The sequence below is a fragment of the Tiliqua scincoides genome, chromosome 1 (genome assembly GCF_035046505.1).
Source record: "Tiliqua scincoides isolate rTilSci1 chromosome 1, rTilSci1.hap2, whole genome shotgun sequence".
NCBI lineage: Eukaryota > Metazoa > Chordata > Lepidosauria > Squamata > Scincidae > Tiliqua > Tiliqua scincoides.
Window position 1 is genome coordinate 35,450,742 of NC_089821.1, and position 13,985 is coordinate 35,464,726.

Sequence of the window (13,985 nt, forward strand, 5' to 3'; positions counted from 1 at the left end):
GGTCACAGCATGCCTGACAGCAGTTGACCAAGACAATTGCAGCTGTTTCTTTGTGAAGTTGTAGACCTACTTGATCCAGATAGGCCCCTGCAGCTGTGCGAACTGCCATGATGGTGTTATAATTGGGGCAGCCAGACCTCACTGGCACTTGCACTGGCACAGCAGTCTGTCATACCCCTTGCAAAGGCACAAGAGTTCTGCTGGGATGAGATTGTGTGTTTCTTGTGCAGATACTGCTCCATCCAAAAAGGGAAGGGACACAGGGGCCAGGGAATCAAAGCAAGCACATCAAATTGGCTTCGAATGCCCATTTGGTTAGAGGGAGGGCCATGCTTATGGAGAATAAGCACTAAGCATCAGCAGTGCACCAAAGGAGACCAGGCTACATGCGTGCAGCAAGTTGAGCTGATCCAAGTATGGGCCCTATGGCATAAGCATGCCACACGATTTGTCAACATACCACAGCTGTAATGTGAAACTACATGGGTCAGCCCCAGGTTGATCTGCAGGTTGCTGACAGCACTGCAGGCCACCAGCATTGGCTTGGCCCACCCAGTTGCCATTGCCTGTGGTGTGGGTGGCACTTGCTCTATGGCCTCTTCCAATGAAGCAAGGGGACACATTCACATCAGATGGAGGTTTGAACCCCCACCCAGCAACCCACCCCATCTCACCAGCCACCACCAGCTACTGCAGCCCATTATGCCATCCGTCTCTAAATACAGACCTGCCTGGTCTCCCACATTTGCTTCATCATTTCATACGAAGGGGAAGTGGGAGACAAATTGCTAGGATGGCAGATGCCTCCCTGTATGCCTGGCTTTGTGAGAAAGGCTCCTCAGTTTGGCCATAGAGTGATGAGCTTCAGGATGCCCAAAGCCCAGTGTGATCCTAGTTCTGGGGCCATGACTGCAAATTGCCACTCCCCCTCCAGTCATGGCCTCTGCGTGCCAGAGAGGCTGCATGTGGCTCCTAAACACTTGTAAGGCTTCAGAAATGCAAAAAATATCACTTCTGGTTTTTGGTCAAAAGCCAGAAGTGACATTTTTCACCCCTTTGAAGGCCTCCGGGCATGTGGCAGCATGCATAACTGCTGGGGAGCAGCATGGCTGGGGGATGCTGCCCCCAGATGTGCCACTCATGGTCACCTGACCCCATGGACCCCTCTCCAGGTATGCCACTGCACTCACAAGCCTTCAGGGTTGATGCATAGAACACCTGTGCATAATGGACACTGCTGGAGAACTTTACACTGACATTGGTGAAGAGCCCCTGCTTGTTGAAGCACATTAAGAAAATGATGGTGGAGTTGGTTGTGATAGACTTGGTGTTTCATGCAGAGCAGTTATAACCAGGTGTGCCATCAACTAGGGCAGGGGTGTCCAAAGTTTTTGGCAGGAGGGCCACATCTCTGACACTGTGTCGGGGGCCAGGGGAAGAAGAATTAATTTACATTTAAAATTTGAATAAATTTACATAAGTTTACATAAATGAATATATTAAAGATGAACTTATATGAATGAATGAAGGGCTTGCAATAGCTCAAGGCGTAAAACAGGCCTTGTACAAAGCAAGGCTGGCCTTTCCTTTGCTGCCTCTGCTGCATCACAGACGTGAAACAGCAAGCAGTGGAGGGAGCCCTCATCCCACAGCTCACGCGAGAGGTCAAACAGTTGCTGTCACGCAAAGAGCAATTGTGTCTGTCCAGCACGAACTCCAACGAATCTCCAGAGGGCCAGAGGCTCATTGGAGACTGGAAACTCCCTGAGGGCCGCATTGAGAGTCCTCGAGGGCCGCAAGTCGCCCCAGGGCCGGGGTTTGGGCACCCCTGAACTAGGGGGAGATCACATTCAGAAATCCAGCAATGACATAGAACTCTTCACACAGCCTTTACAAAGGTGGCTTGGCCACAGGGAATGTGATACAGCTGTGGCAGTGAAAGCATTGTGCCCTGGAACTCAGTGACACATTGGTCTGTGGAAGACAGTATCACAGCATGGGCCCAGACCACAATTCCCTGAAACCTTTCAGTTTTCAAGTGGTAGAGAGTCAGCAGGACCTTTGGGAGGATGGAGATGTTCCACCGGATGTGACCATAGACCCAGCACGATGCACAGTTGTAGCATTTTGGTGCTACTTGAGGAGCAGCCTGAGATGCTGCGTTGGTGTGGCAGAAAAGCCATAGCAAGAATTAGACAACAGACACAGGTTTCAGAGAGGTTAAAAGTGCTGAAAGCAGGAGCAAGAATGAAATCAAGGGAGAAGTCAAGTGCTCCCTCCCGGCTCCTGACCCAGCTTTTTATTAAGTCTCAAAACACGATATAAGGTTACGTAGTTGGGAAATTTCCACAAGGATGCTACCTTTCATACTGGCTGTCTACTAGCTAGTTCTAGCTTCACCGTAAACACATTCCTAGATAAGATTCTCCTTCCTAGCATTCTGCTGCTCACAGGCACAGAGTTCAATGACCCAACATATTTTCAAGGGCAGTTAAGTGTGCCCAACTGTGCAGGTGTGCCCGACTGTCCTTGATGCCAAATATGCTAAGACATATTAAACTTTAGTGCCTGTGCATATATATTTACTACACACAGTTCTGTTACAGCTGTCCAATCAATGAGGCATACCATGGATTGATAGCTACATTTGATGCATGCTACATTTGTGCCAGGCAACATCATTACCTGAATCAGGCTGGTCTGGTGCCAAGTTAGATGCTGTCTTCTTGCTGGTTTTCCAGATATACATCCACTGAAGGGGAGGTGTATCACTTGCTCCATGGCTTGGGGGGGATAATATCAAATCAGCATGCATGCAATGGCCATGGTCCTAGGCCTATAGTGCAGCACCTCTGGTGAGACATGGCATTGCTTTCCAAAGCGCCTGCCCTGCTGTGTGGGGTCACGTGGCTGCAGACCATTCTGGTGTATGTTCCAGATAGGTCCAGACACCAGTCTGAGGGTGTGAACATGACCTACAATGCTAGCTCCCCCTACACTTGCTTCCCTCCTGTCTTTCTCCCTCTCCCATAAACCCCATGTGCAGCCTCACTGGGACATTGGGGTAGAAATGCATGCTAGTTGTAGCTTGGCCATAGTCATGTGGCCACAGCTACAGGGTGTCTTGCTGATAGATGTGCATGACTATTCCTAGCGCATGTGTCAGATTGGGGATTCCATGCCCTTTTTCTTGCATCACTGCTCCTCTCTGCCCTCTTCCTGTCCCTGTGTTATGCCATCCTGTTACCAGCCATGAGATTAGATAGGCTGGCATGTTGGCAAGAATTCTGCTTCTGACTATTTCACATGGGCAGGTCCAGCACACCTCTTCTTGTCTGTACTGGGCAGCTACTATATTACTCTTTCTAGGAGCTGCCTGGGAACATTGACTCAGCTGTCATTACTCACTGGGCTTGTTTCTGCCACTCTTTAATTGGTTCTGCCTGGCTGTGTGTCCCTGGCGGCCAGGGTTAGGGTTGTGTGTGGTGTGTTGACATCTTAAGGCAGCCATTTTCAACCTTTTTCAGCTCATGGCACACTGACAAGGCACTAAAATCATCGAGACAGAATTTGATAAAATATTCTTATCAAATGGGGAACACTATATTAAGAATATGTACCAATATTTGTTAAACATGAAAATGGAAGATGAGTCGGTAAAAGAGGTGATGATCCTGTGGGCAAAGAATATTGGACATAATATAACAATGAACAATTGAGAACAGATTTGGAAAAGAAATATGAAGATAATCAAAGCAACAACAATGAAAGAGAATATCTATAAAATCTTTTATAGATGGTACCTACCTCCAGACAGGCTTGCAAAAATGTATCCTGGTACATGTAATAAATGCTGGAAATGTAAGGAGGCGAAATGATCTTTTTACCATATATGGTGGCTCTGTTCTAAGGCAAAAGAATTCTGGAGAAAAGTACATATGAATATTCAAATTATGTTTAAATGTGTTATACCCTTTGAACCAGAGATATTCCTATTGAATATTTTTCCTGAAAGCTGTAATAATGATACAAGACATATTCTGTTGTATACAGTTATTGCAACAAGATTAATCTATGCTCAGATGTGGAAAAGCTCAGAAATTCCCATTATAGATATGTGGATTAAGAAATTATATGAAATTATTGAAATGGATGTCTTAACTGAAAGATTGAAGAATGGTAAGATAGAAATAATACAGCAATTATGGAATCCGTTTTACAGATGGATAGATAAACAATTATAAGTCATTCAAGTAAAATGAAAATAGACGAAAGTAAATATATTAATGTTCATGACAACTATAGACTAGATTAGATTGAAAGTTTTGTTAAATTGGTATTGACATTATAGAATGGAGGAAAGTAGTAATTAATTTATTTTTCTGATGGTGATTTAAACTGGTAATAACTACAGTTCTGCGAATTCCCAACTTTTTTTCCCTTTGTATTACCTTTAACCCATGTATATTTGGTTCCTGTACCCATGTCTTTATTCAATTAAAAAAATATATATATATATATATATATATATATATATATATATATATATATATATATATATATATATATATATATATATATATATAAATTGTCAAGGCACACTACAGTTTTTTACTTACATTAAATTACTACATTACAATTAATCTTAAATTAATAAAATTAATACAATTAAATCATTACATGACAAAAAAATTCACAAGAAACTAGGAAAGGGAAGTATATGCGGTTTCTGAAAAGGAGGAAAAAATGTTTTAAAGTCATTGAAAACATTGAAAAATGTTGAGAAGAGGAGAGAGAAGTGCCAGTTGCCTGCTTGTGTATTTGAGAAAAAAGAGTGCAACCAAAAGCCCAATCCTATGCATGCCTACTCTGAAGTCCCATTATAGTCAATGGCGCTTACTCCCAGGAAAGTGTGGATGGGATAGCAGCCCCAGAGCCCAATCCTATGCATGCCTGCTCAGAAGTAAGCCCCACTGTAGTCAATGAGGCTTACTCCCAGGACAGTGTGGACAGGATTGTGGCCCAGCGCCCTTCCTCTAAAAGCCCCAAAGTGCAGGGAGGGTCGCTTTGGGGAGTTGCAGGCAAACTGGCAAGGAAAAGGGACTTTCAAGGACCCTTTTCAGTCAGCCAGTCCTTAGGTTGGGGCCTCAGCAAACTCGCTCACAATGTATCTGCTTGCCTGCTTCTGGACCCCTCTTCTCACTCACTCAGCAGCTCCCACCTCCTGGCTCCTCCAATCTTCTCTGGTTGCCCAATCAGCAGGCAGGCAGGCAGGCAACAACTGCCTTCTGCCCAACCCTATGCATGTCTACTCAGAAGTAAGCCCCATAATAGCCAATGGGGCTTATTCCCAGGAAAGTGAGGGTAAGGTTGCAGCCTGAGTCCTGCGCAGTAGCAGGAACAAGCTCCAAGCGAACTCCTCAGCTGCTGTGTGGGATGCAAAGCAGCCTCGACCAGACCCTTTGCTGGCTGCTCCCTTCTTTGTGCTGCCTGCTGCGTGAGGCTCAAAGCAGCCGCTTCTCCCGCAGGCGGGCACGCTGCTGCTGCCTCCCTCCTCTGATCCCGTGCGGCACACCTCAGGCAGCCTCACGGCACACCACTGTGCCAAGGTTGAAAACCGCTGTCTTAAGGGCATCTCCTCATCACTATGTGTTGATTGGCTCCTTCAGTTGTGGTCCATGAAGGGCCATTGTCAGGATAAGTTCCTACAACTGGTGTTTCCATGCACACTGGGGAAAGGACTGGCAGGATTGCCCTTTTGGAGTTGTATGACCTTCTGTTTTTCCTTCCCATTTGCACTGAACTTGTTTAGAATTTGTCAGATATTGCTCACACAATTGAGTAGTGTGATTCAAATCACAATATTAGTATCAGTGGATCACAACTATCATGCTGTTTGAGAGAAGCCCATCTATGATGTTGCCTGAACTCAGATTGAAAAAGAGCTGGCAAACATGTCCTAAGATGTCTTTCACAATAAAATGCTGAATGGAATCAAGTTGCAAAATGTGGGGAGGAATTTTAAACCAACCTGAAAGCAGACTGTCATAACTTAGTTGACTCATTCTGGAAAGGCCAAGCTGTACATCAAAACAAAATACAGAAAATAAATATGGATATAGTGGCTATAGTTTTGGACCACACAGTGGCTGCAACATCACAGGAATTATATTCTTCTATTTACACAAGGATAGGGGACATAGGGTTGAAAGACTCTAATGGATCCATACCTTACAGGTGGGCTTCCAAGAGTCCCAAACTGCTCCAGTGGAGAACTCTGTCGGGGCCTCAGCTGCCTCTTTTGTTCCCCCTTTTTTCCAAAGGGGGAATGAAGGAGGGAGCCGCACAGAAGGCATTGCGGTGACAATGACGTCACCGCAATTACTTCTGGATCATGGGGAGGGGCAGAAAAGGGGTGGGGGGTCAAGGGGTGTGGGGGGCGGAAATCTGGGGATTGCCCCAGGAGTCGGGACCCATAGGTACGCCACTGCTAGTATTTCACCAGTGTTTGTTAGGCCATAGTGGGTATGTGTCACAGATCATGAGTCAACTTCTCCTCTACGCTATGGTTACACCATAAGCTATCACATTCCAGGTAATATTATTGGTCCTTCTAGATATTACCAACAATCACTGGCAGCAGCTCTCCAGGATATCAGGCACTGCTCTTTCCCAGCCCTTTGTTCTATCTTTGCACAAACTACTTCCTGAATGGTGTCTGTTAAAAAGTAGTCTTGGGTTTTAAAAACAGTTTTAATTAAAGCCTTAAGGCAGTCTTCTTTGATTTTCTTCTCAGTCCAGTTGTCTTTTTCTTTCCTTTACAAAAAGTAAATTTAAACCGTTGTATGGCAGGCAGCTATTTAATGGACCCTTCACACTAGCATATCCATAGTGGAAAAGTTGGATACCGCTTGGATTTCTGCCTGTCATACGCTGCTAGGGTGGAAGTACCCAGAGAACCCTTGGCATCCTGTGACAGTTGAACTGGTATAAAACTGACATGTTTTTTATGTGGACATGTTTTAAGCCCCAAGAGCACTCAAGCATACAGGAATTCTGTTGTTCACTACGCAGAGAGCCAAGCTACAAGCAAAGGTCAAGCACAGCCTACAGGAGTGATATGCAAAAAATGAGTTTGGCATTGGTTATGACTGTCCAGAAAGACTGAACAAAAGAGGGGGTGGGCAACATATCTTGAACCCACACTGACCAATCTTTCTGGCAGCTCTCTAACAAAGCAGTGACAGCAGGAGACATAAAACAGCCAGCAGTACCCCTACCCCCTCCATATACAGCAAGAATACCGAGTCTGACTACAGAGTGCTGATAAAATGCAGGTTCAGACATGAGGTGCTCTCTCACTCAAAGAGACCTGTTGGAACTACAAAGAGGCACACCTGACTGCAAGGCTATAACACATGAATGAATTAAAGAACACAGTGCATAGTATTGCCTTTGTGTTTTGTCAGTTTCTTACAGCTGATACTGAGAAAGCTGCCTTGAGTAAGAACAAGCACGTAGAACAAATGCAGAAACCTCTCCAGGGCAAGGGTCCTCATAAGAACATAAGAACAGCCCCACTGGATCAGGCCATAGGCCCATCTAGTCCAGCTTCCTGTATCTCACAGCGGCCCACCAAATGCCCCAGGGAGCACACCAGATAACAAGAGACCTCATCCTGGTGCCCTCCCCTACATCTGGCATTCTGACTTAACCCATTTCTAAAATCAGGAGGTTGCGCATACACATCATGGCTTGTACCCCATAATGGATTTTTCCTCCAGAAACTTGTCCAATCCCCTTTTAAAGGCGTCTAGGCTAGACGCCAGCACCACATCCTGTGGCAAGGAGTTCCACAGACCGACCACATGCTGAGTAAAGTAATATTTTCTTTTGTCTGTCCTAACCCGCCCAACACTCAATTTTAGTGGATGTCCCCTGGTTCTGGTATTATGTGAGAGTGTAAAGAGCATCTCCCTATCCACTCTGTCCATTCCCTGCATAATTTTGTATGTCTCAATCATGTCCCCCCTCAGGCGTCTCTTTTCTAGGCTGAAGAGGCCCAAACGCCGTAGCCTTTCCTCAAAAGGAAGGTGCCCCAGCCCCGTAATCATCTTAGTCGCTCTCTTTTGCACCTTTTCCATTTCCACTATGTCTTTTTTGAGATGCAGCGACCAGAACTGGACACAATACTCCAGGTGTGGCCTTACCATAGATTTGTACAACGGCATTATAATACTAGCCATTTTGTTCTCAATACCCTTCCTAATGATCCCAAGCATAGAATTGGCCTTCTTCACGGCCGTCGCACATTGGGTCGACACTTTCATCGACCTGTCCACCACCACCCCAAGATCTCTCTCCTGATCTGTCACAGACATCTCAGAACCCATCAGCCTATATCAAAAGTTTTGATTTTTTGCCCCAATGTGCATGACTTTACACTTACTGACATTGAAGCGCATCTGCCATTTTGCTGCCCATTCTGCCAGTCTGGAGAGATCCTTCTGGAGCTCCTCACAATCACTTCTGGTCTTCACCACTCGGAAAAGTTTGGTGTCGTCTGCAAACTTAGCCACTTCACTGCTCAACCCTGTCTCCAGGTCATTTATGAAGAGGTTGAAAAGCACCGGTCCCAGGACAGATCCTTGGGGCACACCGCTTTTCACCTCTCTCCATTGTGAAAATTGCCCATTGACACCCACTCTCTGCTTCCTGGCCTCCAACCAGTTCTCAATCCACGAGAGGACCTGTCCTCTAATTCCCTGACTGTGGAGTATAATGTCCACGGGTTCTCCCGCATGCCTGTTGACCTTTTCAAAGAATTCTATAAGGTTCGTGAGGCAAGACTTACTCTTACAGAAGCCATGCTGACTCTCCCTCAGCAAGGCCTGTTCGTCTATGTGTTTTGAGATCCTATCTTTGATGAGGCATTCCACCATCTTACCCAGTATGGATGTTAGGCTGACCGGCCTATAGTTTCCTGGGTCCCCCCTCTTTCCCTTTTTAAAAATAGACGTGACATTTGCTATCCTCTAATCTTCTGGCACTGTGGCCATTTTGAGGGACAAGTTGCATACCTTAGTCAAGAGATCTGCAACTTCATTCTTCAATTCCTTAATAACCCTTGGGTGGATGCCATCAGGGCCCGGTGACTTATTGATCTTTAATTTATCAATGAGGTCTGAAACATCTTCTCTTTTAACCTCTATCTGACTTAACTCCTCGGTCAGGAAGGGCCGTTCGGGCAGCGGTATCTGCCCGAGGTCTTCTGCCGTGAAGACAGATGCAAAGAACTCATTTAATTTCTCTGCCATCTCTAAGTCTCCTTTTATCTCCCCTTTCCCTCCCTGACCATCCAGAGGGCCAACCGCTTCTCTGGCGGGTTTCCTGCTTCTAACATATTTGAAGAAGCTTTTATTATTCCCCTTAATGTTGCTGGCCATGCGTTCCTCATAGTCTCTCTTGGCCTCCCATATCAGGCCTCCCTCCTGCCCTGTTTTGCCCCTCATCACCCCTGTTGTGCCCACCCATGTCACGATCCTCCCCCGCTCTGTTTCAACCTCTTCCCCTTTGGATGGGGCCCCAAAGAAACTTTGTACCCCCTGATAAAATTCCTCTCAGAGGCACTGCTCCTGGGCCCTGTTTTGGACTCTGGGCTTGGATACAAATTACCACCTGTTTACCCCCCCCTCCCCAATAGAACCTAGTGCACATCCACTTGGGGAGTACAGCTGCAACCTAGCCACACTTACCTGAGAGTAAACCCCAGTGACTATACAGGAACTTACTTCTGAATAGATATGAATAGGATCAGGCTCAAAGCCCTAACATCACCCAATGGGATCTTACTTCTGAGTAAGTGGGCATGGGCTCATTCTGCACTGGTCAATGGAACTGAGAGCCCAATCCTACACCTGTCTACTCAGAAGTAAGTTCCATTATAATCAATAGGGCCCAGGTAAGTGTGGATGGGAATGCAGCCTTATTCCAAGGAACAGCCCAATCCTATCCACACTTACTGGGGAGTAAGCCCCATTGACTATAATTATTTCTGGGTAGATATGCACAGGATTGGGCTCAAAGCCCTAACAGTACCCAATGAGATCTTACTCCTGAGTAAGCAGGCATGGGCTCAGTCTGTACTGAAGTGACTGAGAGCCCACCCTGTGCCTGCCTACTCAGAAGTGATTCCCATTCTAGCCAATGGGGCTTACTCCCAGGAAAGTGTGAGTAGCAGCCTCACAGCCCACCCTGTGCCTGCCTACTCGGAAGTAAGTCCCATTCTAGCCAGTGGGACTTACTCCCAGGGAAGTGTGGGCAGGACGGCCCCTCAGCCCAGGACCACACAGCCCTCCACGCGCCTTTCCAGCCGCGAGCCCCGCGGGTCTGCGGGTTCAGCCTCAGTCAACCGCGGCCGGGCGAGGGCTGTGGGAAGGGGCCTGGGGGGGCTCCGTCCTCCCGGCGCTGCAGGCCGCCTCCAGGCCGCCAGGGGCCGGGTCAGCGAGGCAGGCGCCGACTCCCTCCAGCCGCTCCTCCTCCTGGGAAGCTTGAGCGCGGCGTGCGCCTCGGTAACCAGGAAGCGCGGCCAGGAGAGCGGAGGCTGCGGGCCGGTGGGGCGTCCCGATGGAGGGGGGCGGCCTTGCGGTGAGCAGGGGTCGCCTGGGGGCACGGGCTGGCCGTTGCTAAGGGAGGGCCGGGGGAGGCCTAGAGGCGTGAGGGGCAAGGGCAAGTGGCCTCCCTCCCTCTTGTGGGTCTCCAAGGAGTGCCTTCTAGCCACTACTAAAGGGGGGGGGTGTTTGGCTGCCCTTCTTTGACGCCCTCCACCTCAAGGTGGGGCTGGCTCCAGCAACTCTTCCCCCAAAGCTGGAGGAGAACCACAACTAGCAGCCTGGCAGCAGCAGCCCCCTTGGGAAAGGGCAGGTGCAGAGGCCAATGCTGGCCATGTCTACTCAGAAGTAAGCCCCAGTGTAGTCAGTGGGGCTTAGGTTATTCCCAGGTAAGTGTGGGCAGGATGGCAGCCTCAGAGCCCAATCCTGTGCCTGTCTACTCAGAGGAAGTCCCATTATAGTCAATTCCCTCAGCTGAAATTCCCTCTTCTATGCAGATATTACAGGATCCCTAAAGCTGAAAGTTTGCCCACCATGGTTTAGGAGACCAAGTAAAATTGAGTGTCAGGAGAGTTAGGACAGGCAGAAGAAAATATTTCTTTACCCAGCATGTGATTAGCCTGTGGAACTCCTTGCCACAGGATATGGTGATGGTGTCTGGCCTGAATGTCTTTAAAAAGGGAATTGGGCAGGTTGCAAGTTCATCACAGGTTACAAGCCATGATGTATGTGCCACGCCTTGATTTTAGAAGTAGCTTACCTCAGGAGGCCAGGTGCAAGGGAGTTGCATCAGGATGCTTGTATTGTATTGGAAATGCCTGGTTCTGTTGGAAATACAGTTGTGTAATTGGTTTGTGGAACTCCTTGCCATAGGATGTGGTGATTGTGTCTGGTCTAGATGCCTTTAAAATGCAAGGAAGGCCAGATGCAAGAAAGGGCATCAGGAAGCAGATCTCTTCTGGTCTTGTGTGCTCCCTGAGGCATCTGAAAGGCCACGTGAGATAGAGCTGGACTAGATGGGCCTTTGACCTGATCCAGCAGCACTCTTCTTATGCTTCTATGCTCAGCTGACAAGGGAAGGCACCAGGATGCAGATCTCTTGTGGTCTTGTGTGCTCCCTGGGGTATCTGATGGGCCACCGTGAGACACAGGAAGCTGGACTAGATGGACCTTTGGCCTGATCCAGGAGGGCTCTTATGTTCTTAGGAATGGGTGTGGGGGAAAGTGGACAACTGCCCTCTCTGAAGATCCAAATTTTCTGAAAATTTCTGGGGGTTTTTTTGGTAAAAAATATGTTAATAAAGATGTCAGGCTGATTTCAGGCATGATGCATGGTATTCTGCAAAATAAATTAAGGCTGCAATCCTATTCACACTCATCTGGGAATAAACCCTATTGATTGTAATGAGACTTTACTTCTGAGTTGACATGCATAGGATTGTGCACTAAGTGTTAAAAATGTGAAATGCAGTGGGGGGGGGGATAACTTGAATTTAATCTGACTTCTGTTTTATTCTTGCCTACCTGGATTCTGACAGTATTTTTGTTAACTGTACAAACTGAAACTGATTGTTATAGGTTAGTTCCAAATTGTACCATATCATATAATTCAGAATACCAGGCTTACAGGCACATCCATGTGGTCCTTGTTTCTCTTTAGCACCATGTAGTGGTGGGAGTGTCAGAAATGTAAAGCCTCTCTGTCAATTAATAGGCCTTCTCAGCCTCCTCCCTTCCAGAAATTATCACTGTGGATGCAGAGGTGTAGCTAGGTCATTTGACACCTGAGGCCCATAAATTTTTGTCACCCCGTATAACTTAATTAATTATTAATAATTATTAATTATAAGTATTGGCAACCTTCAGTCTCAAAAGACTATGGTATCGCGCTCTGAAAGGTGGTTCTGGAACAGCATCTAGTGTGGCTGAAAAGGCCAATCCGGGAGTGACAATCCCTTCCACACTGGGAGCAAGTGCAGTCTGTCCCTGGTCTGTCTCCCTGGCTATGGGCCTTCCTTCTTTGCCTCTTATTCTCAGACTGATGGCAAAGTGTCTCTTCAAACTGGAAAAGGCCATGCTGCACAGCCTGCCTCCAAGCGGGCCGCTCAGAGGCCAGGGTTTCCCACTTGTTGAGGTCCAACCCTAAGGCCTTCAGATCCCTCTTGCAGATGTCCTTGTATCGCAGCTGTGGTCTACCTGTAGGGCGCTTTCCTTGCACGAGTTCTCCATAGAGGAGATCCTTTGGGATCCGGCCATCATCCATTCTCACAACATGACCAAGCCAACGCAGGCGTCTCTGTTTCAGCAGTGAATACATTCTAGGGATTCCAGCACGTTCCAGGACTGTGTTGTATTAATATTAATTATATTGTTTAATTAATTAATTCACTTTTTATACCACCCTTCCTCTAAGCAGCTCAGGGTGGTGTACATGGTTCCTCCTCTTATTTTGTCCTCACAACAACCCTGTGAGATAGGTGAGACAGAGATAGTAATAGTCATGACATGGAATGAATATAATAATAGCCAGAAAAATTAATGCAGTGAACATTTCCCCACAAGCAGTGGATGAAATTCTGCATCAAATGGTATATAACATGATGGTTTTATTCCTAAAAGCAATGATTTCCAGAATTTTGGTCACTAGCGTGTCACCCCTCCCCTCCCCGGATGTCTCATTGGCCTGTTTTGAGTTAAGGCAATGGCTTTCAAACTTTTAACACTGGGACCCACTTTTTAGAATAACAGACAATCTGTCCAGGACTCACCAGAAGTAATATCATGGCTGGATGTGACATCATCAAGCAAAATCAAATAATTATAAATAATTAAATTAAAGAAAAACAGATAAATAAGGGGAAGCTAACCCTGTTTCGGAATTTTCTCTGTAGCCTGCCTGCAATAACACCCTCCCAACACACACACAGATAAATCAGTGAGATTTTCAGCCTTCCCCAGTGCCCACCTTACCAGCTCAAGCCTGTTTTATTCTTGGGGTGGGGGGTTGCTGCCTGCAATAATACCCCTCACAGATAGATCAGTGAAATTTTCAGCCCACCTTACCAACTCAAGCCTCTGTTTTATTCTTTTGGGGGGTTGCTGCCTGCAATAACACCCCCCATAGATAAATCAGTGAGATTTTTGGCCCACCCCAGTGCCCACCTTAACTATTTTCAAATGCTACTGGAGAGGTGTAGGATCTATGGAGGCAACATCCTTCTCCTTTATGGTCACTGGTTGGAGAAATATCTACTGTAGTGACTTTCACATTAATAAGCAGTTCAGGATCAGGAGTATGTTCTCTTTAATGAGAAAGCCAAATAAATGTGTCTTCCTCACCTTAACTTCTCTCATAGGGCCAGTTCATGTGAATAT

At 46.8% G+C, this 13,985-nt stretch overlaps 1 protein-coding gene across 1 annotated transcript in view; it reads left to right on the forward strand.

Moving 5' to 3' along the window:
* Positions 1 to 10,559: 10,559 nt before the first annotated feature.
* Positions 10,560 to 13,985, forward strand: part of ZDHHC13 (zinc finger DHHC-type palmitoyltransferase 13) — a 36,063-nt gene continuing 32,637 nt past the window's right edge. The window contains exon 1 of the mRNA XM_066636767.1: positions 10,560 to 10,647. Coding sequence (XP_066492864.1) covers positions 10,627 to 10,647 — 21 coding nt within the window. The 5' untranslated portion in view covers positions 10,560 to 10,626. The remainder of the gene's footprint in view (positions 10,648 to 13,985) is intronic.